The sequence below is a fragment of the Lactuca sativa genome, chromosome 4 (genome assembly GCF_002870075.4).
Source record: "Lactuca sativa cultivar Salinas chromosome 4, Lsat_Salinas_v11, whole genome shotgun sequence".
Lineage (NCBI taxonomy): Eukaryota > Viridiplantae > Streptophyta > Magnoliopsida > Asterales > Asteraceae > Lactuca > Lactuca sativa.
The window spans coordinates 200,101,740-200,116,877 of NC_056626.2; the positions used below are offsets into that span (position 1 = coordinate 200,101,740).

Genomic DNA, 15,138 nt, shown 5'->3' on the forward strand with positions numbered 1-15,138 from the left:
GGTGGTTTTGGCTGTGGCATCTTGTGAAGACGGATGAAGATGCTTCTTTCTCTCTCTCTACTCTCTCTCTCTCTCAATTCAATACCATTTCTAGTTGTATAATGGGTAAATAGTGACATGACATTTTCTTCAATCTTAAACTAAACACTTCGGCAGCCTTATGTACTTAAATTAATAATAAAAATATTCTATTTTACTCGATAGGAAATCTCTAAAGCGAAACATAAACAAATATCAAATTTATTATTACATTGATAATGATAACTTGATATCATGAATATTATTAGTAATAACTTAATATATCTTAACCATCTCATTGTTAAGCGCATGGGCCCTAACGAGACTCCCAATCGTGTTCACGGCGAGCTTCAAGACCTCCAATGGATTCCCCGGCGCCACCTTCTTGTACAAATAACTGTCGAAAGTCATCTTTTGAACATACTCATTGCTACACATCTCCACAAACGCCTCCTTCGCCGGATTTGACCTGTAAAACACCTTCTGCAACACATCCAGCACCTTATACGTCGGCCAATATGTTTTATCCCATTTCTTCAGATAACTCCTCAGATCACCCTCATCCACCATCCTCCTACCGTTCTCTGATCCCTCCACTATCGCCTCCGCACACATCCGCCCACTCTTCGCCGCAAAATATATACCTTCACCGGAGCATTTCGTCACATACCCCGCCGCATCTCCTACCAGGGCTACCCTCTCCACCACTCTCCTCGGTCGAGGGTGTTGAGGTACGGGGTGAGCTTCCACCCGTATGGTCTTTCCGCCACGAATTTTGTCATGCGCACGGAGGCGCGTGGCGAGTTGGAATTTTTTGATGTCGGGTTTGTGTGTGACTGTTCCTGTTCCGACAGCTACGTGGTCGCATTTCGGAAACACCCATCCATAGAAGTCTGGTGACACGTCCTTGCCGACGTATACCTCAGCAAGGTCCTCGTAGTAATGCATTTGGTCTTCTGGGATCTTGACTTGTTCTTGGAACGCTATTGCATACTCGTAATCACCGGCCTCAATGGATTTTGCGACACGGGAATTTGCTCCGTCAGCGCCGATTATTGCGTCCACTTCAATACTCATCCTTTCTCCGGCTGATCCTCTTTTTCCGTTGTAGGCGTTGTAATAGAGGACGTAAGGTGCTTTTTTCTCTTGGGGTTTGTCTATTTTGACAAAAAATCCGTTGATGATGGTGGCACCGGAGGCAGCAGCGCGGTCACGAAGGTATGCATCGAGGACTTCCCGGCGGACCATGCCGAAATACTCATGGGGCTTAAGGGTTTGACCGACGTTGACGGCAATGTTGGACGGGGAGATTATCTTCATCTTGGTGACACGGCGGTCAATGATATCCAACGGCAAGTCAAACTCTCCGACCATGCAAAGTGGAATTGCACCACCACAGGGCTTGGCATTGTCCAGTTTGCGCTCGATCAAGAACGTCTCTATTCCGCCTTTGGCTAGAGTTTCGGCAGCTGCTCCACCGGCAGGACCACCGCCAACGACTGCGACTCGAAGGTTTCGTCCAGTGATTTTTGGGCTGGTTTTGGCGGCGACGACATTGAGACGGCGGTAGTGAGCTTGGCTTGGTGCAATGGATTTAGGTAGAGTGGTGAGTGAGTGATGGTGGTGTTTTTCCGGCAAAGATGGTCGGAGGCCGACGAAAGACTTGAATGCAAAAGAGGCCATTCTGATTCGGGGGAGATGGACTTTGGCTAGTTTGAATAGTTTGTCTTAAAGGTATGATGGGGATGTGTGGTTAATACCTATAGGATGATAGGGGTTACCTTTATACTAACAAATTTATTGAAATAATAACATCCCATTTTCATTGTCTCTGCAATTTTTAACTAAAAATTATTAATCTCCTGTTTTATGTTTACCTTAATGAAGAAACAGTTTCCACAGGACATTGTGGATGGTAGCCTATCATATCATAAATAAAATATCATTCTCAAGGACAACTTTTTGCCTTATAATTATTTATATTCTAAAAATTATATAAAAATTATATAGTTTGTACATATAACGTCTTTTTAGAATATATATTATAATCTACGAATCAATTTTCAATATATAATGTATTTCAATATATAATGTTTGGAAGTTACATTAAATATAATTATATGACTTTAACTATTATAAAAAATTAAATATATATAAAGATATACTTTTTTTTTTTTTTTAATTTGTAGGCTCTATAAAAACATATTTCAAAAGAAAACTCTATTGTTTTTATAACGTGTAAAAAAACAAAACTTCATAAATTGTACATGTGGTATCCAGAAATCTAAAATTTAGTCTCTAAGTTCAAAAAATATCACTAATGGTCTATGTGGTTTCAAAAATTTTAACAAATAGTCATTTTAGCTCACAATGTCATCTTTTGACCGTTAATAGAAAGACATTTCCATCATTTCAAAAAACATATACCCTATATGAAGTTTTTTGTTAGGGTTATTGACATAACAGCACATGAAAGTTTTACGTTTGGTTTTAACTGACCATTTAATTTTTCTTTTGTACCTGTTAAACTGTTAAACTCAAAAATTACCTGTCTAAAACACAGTTTCGCTTAAAATTATAAGGTTTTCAGTTTACATTTGTTGATGTGTACATTGACTTCTTATAGTCAAAGGTTTCAATAGCCACGTGGATGTTTACGTGGACTTTGACATTGAAGAACCATAATCTATCTCACCACCACCTTCTGCTTCCTCCCACTACCACCGTCACCATGCATCCAATGAAAAATCAAGATGAAAGGGCATGTACTTCTCAAGGTTTGGCCACGGATGCCATCGAACATGTTGTGAGTAACCCCACCCTTCACTAACACATCATAAATGTCAATTTAATATGATTAAATTGATTTTCTACACGGAAGCATAATCAATTTACAACAATTTAGTAGTAAAGATGTAATTTATAACCAAATTGATTTGGCAAGAGGAATCATTGTGTCGATATTGTCCAACCAGTTTAGATACTTCTTCCACCGATAATGGATTCCAAGAACAACATTTCTCTCTTCTTCTACCTTGGCGATGTCAATAACCTACTGCAACGGAGCCACTGTGCCATTCCATGCCCGTTCAAGTTGACCCGGTCCAAAATAAGAGAATTTTGGGGTTTCTCGATACCTAATGGGTTTGACAGAAGGGTTGGTCTTGGAGTACGAGTACCTAAATTCAAAGGGTAAATTTGATTTTATAGGAAATTCGTTCCAGGGTTTCTTGTTCGATGCATTTCCTTTGAGCTTCTTGTTGTTCTGATTTCGGGGGTTTATAGTTTTGAGGATTGGGGAAAAAGGTGGGTCGTCTTCAAAATGAGATTTTGTTAGATGACAGAATATATAAAGAGGATTGGTGGTAGGTTTTGGTTGTGGGGGTCGTGTCGCCGCCAGGGAAAAAGCTTTAGCATTTGCAGGTGAGAGGAGGAAGAGTTTTGTTGACGATCAATGTTTAAGGTTTAACGGTGGATTTACTGACATCGTGCTACCATTTTACCTTTTTTCTCAAATTTATTTAAGTAACTAATATATTGAATTTAGAAATTTAATGACTATTTATAAATAGTTCTGCATTGGATGGATGGTGCCAGTGGTAGTGGGAGGAAACAGAAGGTGGTGGTGTTGGTGGTGAGATTGATGATGGTTCTTCAATGTCAAACTCCACGTGTGCATCCACGTGGCTATGGAAACCATTAATTATAAGAAGTCAATGTACACATAAGCAAATGTAACCTGAAAACCTGATAATTTTAAGAAAAATGGTGTTTTAGACCGGTAATGTTCGAGTTTAATGGTTTGACAGGTACAAAAGAAAGCTAAATGGTCATTTAAAACCAAACGTAAAACTTTCATGTGTTGTTATCTCAATAACCCTTTTTTTATTTAAAAAAAAGATAAAAGGAAATGTAATTATGATATATATATATATAAAGTTTTCCACCTCTCTATCTCTCTCTCTCTCTCTCTCTCTCTCTCTCTCTCTCTCTCTTTGTGTGTAAGCCCAACACCCTCACAATCCTTCATCTCAGACTACCTCCTACTTCCTTTGATCTTGTCGCCATTCCACAAAGTATCACGACCGGCAACCCTTCCGGTGAAGCACCACCAGTGTTGTTTCGTTCTCTTTCACAGTAACGTTGTCGACTCTCTTACCCTCGCCGGAGTCCATCACCACTGCTGTTGTGACTCCAAGCTTTCAGTTTAGCAATTTCTCTTCTTAGACTCCACGATTTGTTCCTTAATAATACAAAACTAGATATTGTATTCAATTCTAATAAATGTAGTGTAACGTTCTGTTTAAAATAAAATAAAATAAGTAAATAAATAAATAATAAGCCCTAAAAAACCCTGAGATGTATTTTATACATTATTTTATTTTAGCCGTAAATTCGTAATAATTTATATGTGTTAGCCATAAGGAGTTAAATGATATATTTTCAAGAATTTTGGGTCTATATTGTAACATTAGGACTTAAAATGTAAGGAAATTCATGAGCAAGGGTTGTTCGGTAATTATTGGATTTAAATTGAAAAGGATTTGTGGAGGCAGGGACCAATCTTGTACAAATGCATTGAAGTTTGAATTGGAGACAGGACTTAAAACACGTTCCCATCCACCCTCTTTCTAATCACCGGTACACTACCCTTAAAACCCTAACCCTAGCTTTAAGATCGCCGCCACCTTATCCCTCCTATCTCCAACTATTGACATCCTCATTGTTGCTATAACTGCCAAGCGACCACTACTGCCCTTGTCATCGACAAAGACATAGACGACAACATGTACATAGCGGAGGTCGGAAGAACAAAGATTCGTGGTTGCTGCTGCTTTCTGCCGGTAAAGGCGCAACCTTCCATTCCTCTTCAATTACCTCTGTTGCTTCACAACATCCTGTCGTCGTCACCGCCGCTCCGAGCAGAGGCCTATTTTCTATCGTTTCTCCGACAACCACCTGCCACCACAAGGGTGGCTGTGTTTGTATGTAATTTCACATTTATGTGTGTGGGTGCTGTTTTTCTGTTTGCGTGATGGTGAAGTATGGATAGAAAACGAAGAAGAAACCCACCATGGCAACCGACCATGGTAGCTACCGCCTCACTACTGTTTTTTGCCACCACAGGCCACCGTGTTAGGTGGTTGTGTATTATTATATATATGAGTGGTTCTGTATGGTTGATGTAGTAGAAGCTTATTTGGTCATATTCTAACTCGAAACCACCACCACTACTGTCGTGAGGTGGTGGCTGCCTCCACGGACCTTCGCCGGCCACCACTACCTGAGGTGGCAGTGGGTGGTGCCCAATTTATTATATATATATATATATATATATATATATATATATATATATTTAATTAGCTAATTATCTAACTTTAGGAGTTGGAAATCCTAATTAGGGTTTAGAAAACCCTAATGTCATGAAACCCTAGTTTTTGGAGTTGGTCGGGACCCATGTTAAAACTATAAATTAAACTTAAAATAATACTTTCTACAATTAACTTAATGCAATATTTAACTTAATGGATTAATCCCTTAAGGGTTAAGTGTGGAACACTAACCCTAGTTATCAAGTTATGTGGAAACCCTAGAATCAGGAAGCTCTATTGTAACATCCCAAGCCTAGGTATACCTTGTAACCCTTGGTCTTTTAAGTACTTGTTCATTTTAGTCCCTATAAGAGAAAAGGTGGCGAATGAGTATGTGGGGTGTACTAGAGTGTACACTCAGCGTACTCATATGCGTGCATTTGACGTGGAAGCCACCTAGTACGTTGGGCGTACCAGAGGGTACACTGGGCGTACTAGGCCTAGAGTGAAAACCCTAATTTAAGGTGAGTCCCCTATATAAAGGTTATGATGGCCTCATTCCTGGCCACCATTGCCAGACACAAACCCTCATAAACCCTAGTTTTCGTTCTTAGTGCTTGTGAGTGCATTTGAGAGCCTTGGGAGTATTCTTGTGTTTCTTTGGAGTGAAGAAAGAGCCTTAAAGAATAAGGAGTAGGATTCTAGGCTTTGGATCTAAGCTTATCTGAGTGTGGAGCTTCATTTTAAGGTATAAATCTCAAAGCTTTCTCAGTCTTATGATTTGTGCATTTTAGTAGAGCATTTTAGGGTTTTGTCCCAAAAGTTAGAGACTTAATGTGATATTAAACTCTAGAGACTATGATCAACCCCTTTGAGTGTATTTAGTGGTGTAGTGTCATAAAAATCCAATCCTGGGTGTTGGAATCAAGCCATGCATAAGATATAGGCTTTTGAGATAAGAGAGTGAGTGTTTTGTGTGCTTGTGACCATTCCATCCATGCAAAGGCTTAAAGTCGCTGACTTTATGGAATAAGAGCTATTAGGGAGTCCAGATTTGTGACATGAGCCAAGGTCTTAACTGATTAAGATCAAGTGAGTGAGAAGAGCAAAAATGGGATGTACGCTAGGCGTAATCCCAGTACGCGCAACATAGGGGTCGAGCATCCCCGATGCATGCATGTCGGTAGAGTACGCCCAACGTAGTAAGCTGGTACGCGCAGCGTACTCTCTTCCGTTGACTTTTGGTTGACTTTTAAGGTTTGGTCAACTTGTGGACTATTAAGGCCATTGAGGGGTAAAATGGTCTTTTACCCTTATGTGAGTTTGTATAAGGGTTAGATTAGCTTATTTAGAGCCATGATTAATTAGGGATAATTGTCATGTGTGTTAGGCGGAGGCTAGACCAGTGATTTGAGTTCGAGATTTGCCGATTTCTTGCGAGGTGAGTCTTCTCACTATACTTACCATGAGTGGTATCTTTGTGTGACTGCGATGTCTTTTGTGCTTATCTATGTATTGTGATACTCTGCATTTTGCCCTTGTGGTTTATTCTTTATTGTTATGAACTTATTGAGTTACGGCCGGAGGGTCCTCCCGAGTTGTGGGACCGGAGGGTCTCCATTGGAACACGTTGACCAGAGGGTCGTATTGAGTTAGCCTCGAGTGGCTAATGTGATGTGTGTGGTATTTTGGGGAACTTACTAAGCTTCGTGCTTACCGTGTTATAGGTATGTGTTTCAGGTACTTCTTAGGATTGCGTGAAGGCATCGGCTTGTTTGTACACACACTCGCTTTGAAGATATGTTTTTGGAGGATAATGGATTTGATGTTGGATTAGTGTCTAAGTCCATAACTATTTTGGTATGTACTTGACCCGATGGTGCATGGTCCTTTTGGGTTGCCTTCACCAAACAACTTGATTGGAGAAATAAATAAAGAGAGAGAGGTTATTATGATTTATTAATATGTTATAAGAATAATATATTAAAAGAGAAATCATATTTGTTTAATTAATATTGGTCAATAATTAATTAAGAATTAATTTTGTGATGAAGTGTAATTAATTAAACTAGAGGGGCTGAATTGTAATTATGTGATAGTTACAAAATAAGGTAAGGATTATCTTATATATATGGTGGACGAATTTGAAGTGATAATCACTTAGAATTCGACTATGATAAGGATTCAAGGATTATCTTATGGGTTGCTTGGTGGATAAGCAACTAGATAAGGATAATGACTGAAACTCTATCTTTACACCTATATAAACCCCCTAGGGCTTAGGAATTCGTCTAACCCTTCCCAAGAGGTCCTAAGGACGAATTCTAACCTCCCTCCTCTCTCTATATACCTTCTCCACTTGCTCTTGGTGTTTGTAAGCCATTAGAGGAGTGACACTTGTGACTCTCAGCTTTCCAAGGTCAATTCAAGGAGGAATTGGATTGTTATTGCTATATAACAATCAAGGTATGTTCTTAAACCTATTTACATGTGAATTCTGATTTCCATATGCTAGAATTAGGGTTCATAGTCTTGGATTCAAAGTATGTACAATAGAGAAACCTAGATCCAAGCTTTAGGGTTTGTATGAGCACATAGGATGTCTTATGACCAAAACCCATCAGTGGTATCAGAGCCTAGCCTGGTTTCAATTGTATTGATGCATTGTATATCTAAAAAATTTGTTTTTTGGTGTTTTGGAGGTTGGACTCGCCGAGTCCATAGTTGAACTCGCCGAGTCCAACGTGACTCGACGAGTCCAGGCTTGACTCGACGAGTCCAGGCTTGACTCGACGAGTCAACTCGTCAAATAGAGCTTATCTCGGGATTTCTTGCTGTTTTTGCATTGGGATAGTTACCTTATCATGTTAGATCAATATTAATCCGATTATATGATATATTTGACTATATTTTTGATCTAATTGAAGATATTTATCAATTAATAAGATAATTGTTTCCTTATAAGATAATTGATTAATTATTTTGAGTAAATTGATAAATTGTTTTGCAAGAAATCATTAAACAAATCAAATATGGATAATTATGTAATTAAATGTTAGTTAAGATTATTTGTTATTTGATCCTTGTTGTTATGAAAAGTTTCATATTTTGCCCTTTAGGTTTTATAGTTTAAATTTGAACCCAATAGTATTGTAGTTTTGAAATTTAAATAGTTGAAACCCTAATGTTTTGAAAAAAAGGTTTCAAAACTTGCCCTCATGTTTTCGAATTTAAAAGTCGATTAAAAGTTTAATTAGGAATGTTAAATTCTAAAACTCTCGTGTAGTTTTGAAAAAGTTCAAATCACACCATTATGGTTTTGTTAATTAATTAAGGTGTATAATTAAAAGAAGTTTAATAAATCCATAAAAGTTTAGGTTTACAATTTAATTGAATTAAAAGTATAATTGTTAAATTAGACCACCTAGTATTTTGAAAGTATAAAATACACCCTATACTATATATAACATTAAAAGTCTAACATTATATATATGTATGAGTAAAAGTCAGTCTTACCGTTAGTAGGCCTCATTCACGAAGCTAGTCTATAAGGGGTGTTTAAGGAGATTGCCTATAAAATGGCGATTGAATGGGTATCCACTCTTACCCACCGCACTCTTGACTAGTGAAGGGTCGTTAGCCGAACGGGTAGGATAGGACGAAACCTTCCATTATAAGTATAATGAAATATAAAAGTAACTAAATGTTTTCATAAAATTCCCAATCTTAGTTACTTAGGCAAAAGTGAATTGATGCAATTCCATGAAATTAAACTTTGTGCCCTTGCGAAGACGTTAGTAGAGCGTGTGTGGTTTACGGGCACACTAATTAGTTCTAAGCAAAGGTAGCAAAGGGTGACTCAATGTTTGTCATAGTTCGGTGGAGCGTGTGTGGTTTACCGGCACATCAAATAGGTTATTGTAACATGTGAGGGCACCATGTAAGTTTGCATGGTTATTCACACCCGCTTTGTGATCCTCGGCATCCCAGTCACAAACAAGAGGGGCATATCGAGATTTAAACATGCCATTGAAAGTTCAATGAATCTCAAAGGATCTAGGAGTTTTCATAGATTTAAAACTTAAATTTCTTTTTCGTTTTTCGTGGTGGAAATCAGTGAATCGTCATTCACTTACCTTCAAATATTCTGCAATTAGGGTTACGGCATCCCTCTCCCGAGTTGTAGAATATTGTGATGGGTCCTAGCCTTAGTATCTCATTTGGGTGATTTACTAAGGACTCAATCTATCAACTAACTTGAATTCGTTTTTCTCCCGTTTTGTAGATGTCAAAGTTCGACAACTATGGTCTTCTCAAATCCCGTGGAACAAGCATTCCACATGAAGATGGTATTCCACAATTCGATCGAGGAACAAGAAATCATGCTTCACTTCCCCCACCTCCTCCAATTGTTCTCCCTAACCCACAAGATCGAAGAATTGAAAGGTTCAACATCACTAAAGCCCTATTGGAAATGAAACATGAAGATGGTAAACCCGTGTGTGCCCACGTTCTAGGAATGAAATCACACATTGATAGGTTGATAATGTTGGGTGTGTCATTCCCGAATGAGTTGGCTGTGAATTGGGTTTTGCAGTCACTTCCAGAATCATATAATGAGTTCAAAAGAAAGTATTATATGATGAATCATGACGACAACCTCATTGACCTAACTTACATGCTCATTGCTGCCGAATCAGAAATGATTTGGCGAAGCAATGGAGCGTATTTGTTGGGAAAGTCAACCGACCGTACTTCCGAGGACGTTCTAGGAGAACCGACCTGTGTTTGCTGCCAAAAGAAAGGGCTTTGGATACAAGTCGTCCAAAAGAGCCTGAAGAGTCCAAAAGATGGGAGAGTCAAAGAGTATGGCTGCGCTTCAGGTAAAATCCACTATCTAACTCAATTAAGTTCCTATTCATTGATTCTTAATGTGATAAGATTGCATTTGAATGTTTTGCAGGATCGGTGAAAAGAAAGGAAGCTTGGTGAAAGAGCAAGAAGAATCTAATCACAAGGAATGGATCTTGATCGCATGGACTTGAAGATTAGATTTTGAACTTAGATAGTTATGATAGAGTTGTTAGAAATTTTCTTTTGAAATACATAGTTTTCAATGGATTTTGCATTGTAAGGACAAATGTTTTCCACTGCTTTTTATAAATAAAATAAATTTTCCTTGCAATGAAATCGTTATGAAAATTGGTGTTTGCATATTTCTACAACAAATGGATATGATTCTTATTTATGGTGTTTATGGAAAAGTCGAGAATTTACCAAATAGGGAGAGTTTCTTATCGTCCAAGTTTCAATTGGACAGAAACTTGGAATCATGCAACGTGGATGCACGATGAATGAGAAATTTTGTATTTGGAAATTAGACTAATTCATTGACAAAGTGTCAAGTGAAGGACTTGGAGATCGAATACACAAAGTTGCGTGTTGATCAAGTCCACCATAAAAGTAACAAAGACATTCGTCATGATTTACTAAAAGTTTAGTAAATATGATTATGCTTATAAGATTAAGTGTAATTCTGAATTGATTGAAAATGTTTAGATCAATAGCAGAACGAATAAGAAGAATCAAGTAGGCAGAAAGATAAAAGTTTCTCCATTCTAAGAAGAAAGGAGAGTAGCTTTTATGCTTTATGATAGGTCTTAATGATTAAGAACCATATCTCAATTGATCCTCTAAGTGAGTCTTAGTACAATTGTATGTCTAAGAAGAGGAATCAAGAATTGAAGAAATGGTTAAATCAATAAGTCAATCATACTTCGTTTCAATAACAAGTCTTAAAGTTAAGATTGTGACAATGAGTGAAAAGTATTAAAGGTTTACAACATTCATCAAATGTGGAAAGTTGTGATGTCTTGAATAGGACAAAGACCGACTAGGACCAATTTATGAAGTGTTTTTTGATAAAAGCTACACTAACTCTTGAATATTTGTTTGTCAAGAAATGTTTATTGACAAAAGAATCTTATATGTCAAGGAGTCAGTGGGAGCCTTAATGGTCTTGAAAGGTTTCAAGAACAAATCAAATAAACCTTAACGATCATCACTAGCACACGAGTTGAGGTTTACAACCTATCGTGTTGACAATATTTTGATTCTGTTCCAATTAAGTTAATTATGCATGTAAGTTCTCATTTTAAACGCATAAAAGGCAAATCACCTTAATCGATGAAAGGTACATTGATAGGAAAGGGTGAGTTGCTTAACTACTTGGAAGACATGGTGGGCAGCTGTGCTACCATAAAGGCAAGAAATCAAGATTAAGAAAGTTCGGTCCATATGAGTTTGAATTTGTCGTAAACTTTAGTTTTAACAAATTCACATGGATAGGAACACATACACCGCTCAAATCTAAGTGTCATAAGATTTCCTCCTTCATGAAAATGATTGTGAGGAAATGCTTTCACTAAGAGAGATTTTAAGAAGATAGTGATTGTAAAATTGCATTCTCAAATTCAATTATGGTTACGGTATCCCTTTCCATAATTTGAATTATGAGGTTTGGCAATTAGTCTTAATTGTTTAGACACACATATGAACTATCGAAGGCAAATGTGTATAAGTTCAAAAAACCTTGATAAAAGATTATCAAAGCACTAAGTATTTGGAACATGAACTTAAGAAATTCAATAAGCATTGGTTTTCTGAAAGTTAAGATGTTTATGAATACATGTCGAAGCTAGTGGGAGCATAAGTGTTATGTTTTATAATAATCATCATGATAGTGGGAGCATAAAAGTTATGATTGTATGATTATTAAGGAAAGTATTGCAAGGTTAGCAATATTAATTATAGAAAACAAGAGTCATACTTTGCAAAGTCGCAATAGTTTAGGTTGAGAAATGTTAATAAAATTTAGTCAAAGGTACAAAGTGTGTTCTTAAAATTTCGATTATGATTACGGCATCCCTCTTCACAATTCGAATTTTAAGAACATAGCAAATAAAACATTATGCGTCGTGTCCCATACGCTTCGGGTATAGGATCGATTGCAAATGCTTTAATGTTTGAACATTCTAAAATTTTCCAAATGTCGAGTGCATTTAGAGAGAAAAGGGACTAGAATCGGTTTTGACTAAAATAATTAAACAACTATCAAAGGACAATCCAAAGTTCGACGAGGATTGGTCGCTTGTGAGTAGTTGGAAGTATAGTATTGAAAAATATGCAAATGTTTCCATATTGGATGGACCATATCGACATCATTACGAATAGATAAGATTCTATTAAGAATGAGTTGTCATATGGAACATATGGAAGTGTGTCCATATTGGGAATTGAATATTGAGAAATCTATGACTAGATTAGAAACTTCTATGCAAAAGGATGTTCAAAGAATGTACTTTGAGTGAGAGACATCACGTCTCTGGAATTGTCTTGTAACAATCCCCGATAGAGGACTTTGTAATATCATTGGCAATAGTCTTTGTGACTTTGGTGCAGTGACATTACGAAAGGATCATTGCATAAAGTGTTAGAATCTAGCATATTCTATAAGTAGCAAGAATTGATATTCTTATACTTATGGAAAAAGGATTTGGAGTTGTAAAATGAGAAAGATTGGAAATGTGTTCAATTGATCTGTTTCACAAAGTAAGAACCATAGGTAAACATTGTGTGCATGCTAGGAGCATGAGACAAGTGTTGGAATTCAAGTAAGAAGTTGCTTAACCGAAACGACAAATAATGAGTAATCAATATGGTGATAAATAAAAGGTGTTTTACTTATGCTCAAAGGTTTGAGGCCATATGGGATTAGTATTATTCTTGTGTTTCACTTTGCATGTTTTGACTTCTAGAATAATTGAGTTTATTAAGAATAATCGAATTATTCAAACAGGCCATAGTCATTCATATGTTGGAAGTAGATATGAATGAAGACTGTCATGAATTGGTGTGTAGATTGTCTAGAAGAGTATTAGACATAAGCAAATGTTTGCTGCAACGTTCATGAGTGCTTATGAATATGACTTGAGCATTGGATTAAACCCACGCTCACTTGGATCACTCCATGAATTGTATTACGAGTGATTGGTGAGACGATAATATCTTATATTCTTGAAACCGAGATATGTAAGTTGTATCTTGCAAATTGGTTGCACATTGATAATATGTAAACGCACCAGTAACTTGGTGTTATAAAACATATTGTTGTGTGTAATTCAGTGCGTGAGTGCAAGCGAGCATTGTATCAAAGTTTATTCATTCCTTTTATTCAAAGTAGGATAAAGGCGATATCTTTGGGCCCCTCGATGGTTTAGTGATGACAAACGTAAATGCTCGGCCGGGCTAGGGCTAATTTGATTTGTTCCATTAGTCAGTCGTCATAAATCGGAAATCGAGATATAGTACAAAGAGAATGATTTGAAATCATATCTCATATGATATCTAGAATGGAGGAATATATGATCCCTTATCTAAGGACACGCGTATTTGATATGATCAGAGTTGACAGCGGCTTTGGAAAGCTACGATTGCGGATCGGGATCCGAAGTCATACGCAGAATAGTTGTTAGACTTATCCAAGTGGGAGACTGTTGGATTAGTGTCTAAGTCCATAACTATTTTGGTATGTACTTGACCCGATGGTGCATGGTCCTTTTGGGTTGCCTTCACCAAAGCAACTTGATTGGAGAAATAAATAAAGAGAGAGAGGTTATTATGATTTATTAATATGTTATAAGAATAATATATTAAAGGAGAAATCATATTTGTTTAATTAATATTGGTCAATAATTAATTAAGAATTAATTTTGTGATCAAGTGTAATTAATTAAACTAGAGGGGCTGAATTGTAATTATGTGATAGTTACAAAATAAGGTAAGGATTATCTTATATATATGGTGGACGAATTTGAAGTGATAATCACTTAGAATTCGACTATGATAAGGATTCAAGGATTATCTTATGGGTTGCTTGGTGGATAAGCAACTAGATAAGGATAATGACTGAAACTCTATCTTTACACCTATATAAACCCCCTAGGGCTTAGGAATTCGTCTAACCCTTCCCAAGAGGTCCTAAGGACGAATTCTAACCTCCCTCCTCTCTCTATATACCTTCTCCACTTGCTCTTGGTGTTTGTAAGCCATTAGAGGATTGACACTTGTGACTCTCAGCTTTCCAAGGTCAATTCAAGGAGGAATTGGATTGTTATTGCTATATAACAATCAAGGTATGTTCTTAAACCTATTTACATGTGAATTCTGATTTCCATATGCTAGAATTAGGGTTCATAGTCTTGGATTCAAAGTATGTACAATAGAGAAACCTAGATCCAAGCTTTAGGGTTTGTATGAGCACATAGGATGTCTTATGACCAAAACCCAACATTTGATATATACAGTTTTTGGATATGAGATTTGATGATTTGACATTGTGGCTTTTTTAAATTTTATTATTGAGATAAAGGTGTTTTTAAATTGAAAATTTGATTAAAATTTTACATTGTTATAAGTTGGTATTAAATCCTTGGTTTGAGGGATTCGGATGCACCTCCGGGTGTGTTTGGACTCAAACTGAGGATTTGAGAAAAAAAATTTCAAAAGAAATGATTTTCTAAAACGAGAAAGGGTTCTAAGAGGAAATGAGTTGGAGCGGTGTGTATAATCAGCCAGAGCCCGAACGGTGATTTCCCAAAATACCCATACTTTTGTATTATGAGATAGTTATGCCATATTTTATTAGATTTGCATGCTAGTGAGTAGGCTAGGTATTTCATATTCTACTGCTAGAATTGTCTGATTTGTGATGCCTTAGCCTAGGAGATGCTTTTGATCAGTGTTATCT

General features: G+C 36.9%; 1 protein-coding gene across 1 annotated transcript; it reads right to left on the reverse strand.

Moving 5' to 3' along the window:
• Positions 1-212: 212 nt before the first annotated feature.
• On the reverse strand, positions 213-1,873 carry LOC111877732 (geranylgeranyl diphosphate reductase, chloroplastic). The gene has a single exon (XM_023874240.3). It carries the CDS (start codon positions 1,699-1,701, stop codon positions 295-297), a length of 1,407 nt encoding a protein of 468 aa, XP_023730008.1. The 5' UTR covers positions 1,702-1,873; the 3' UTR covers positions 213-294.
• Between the last annotated feature and the right edge of the window lie 13,265 nt (positions 1,874-15,138).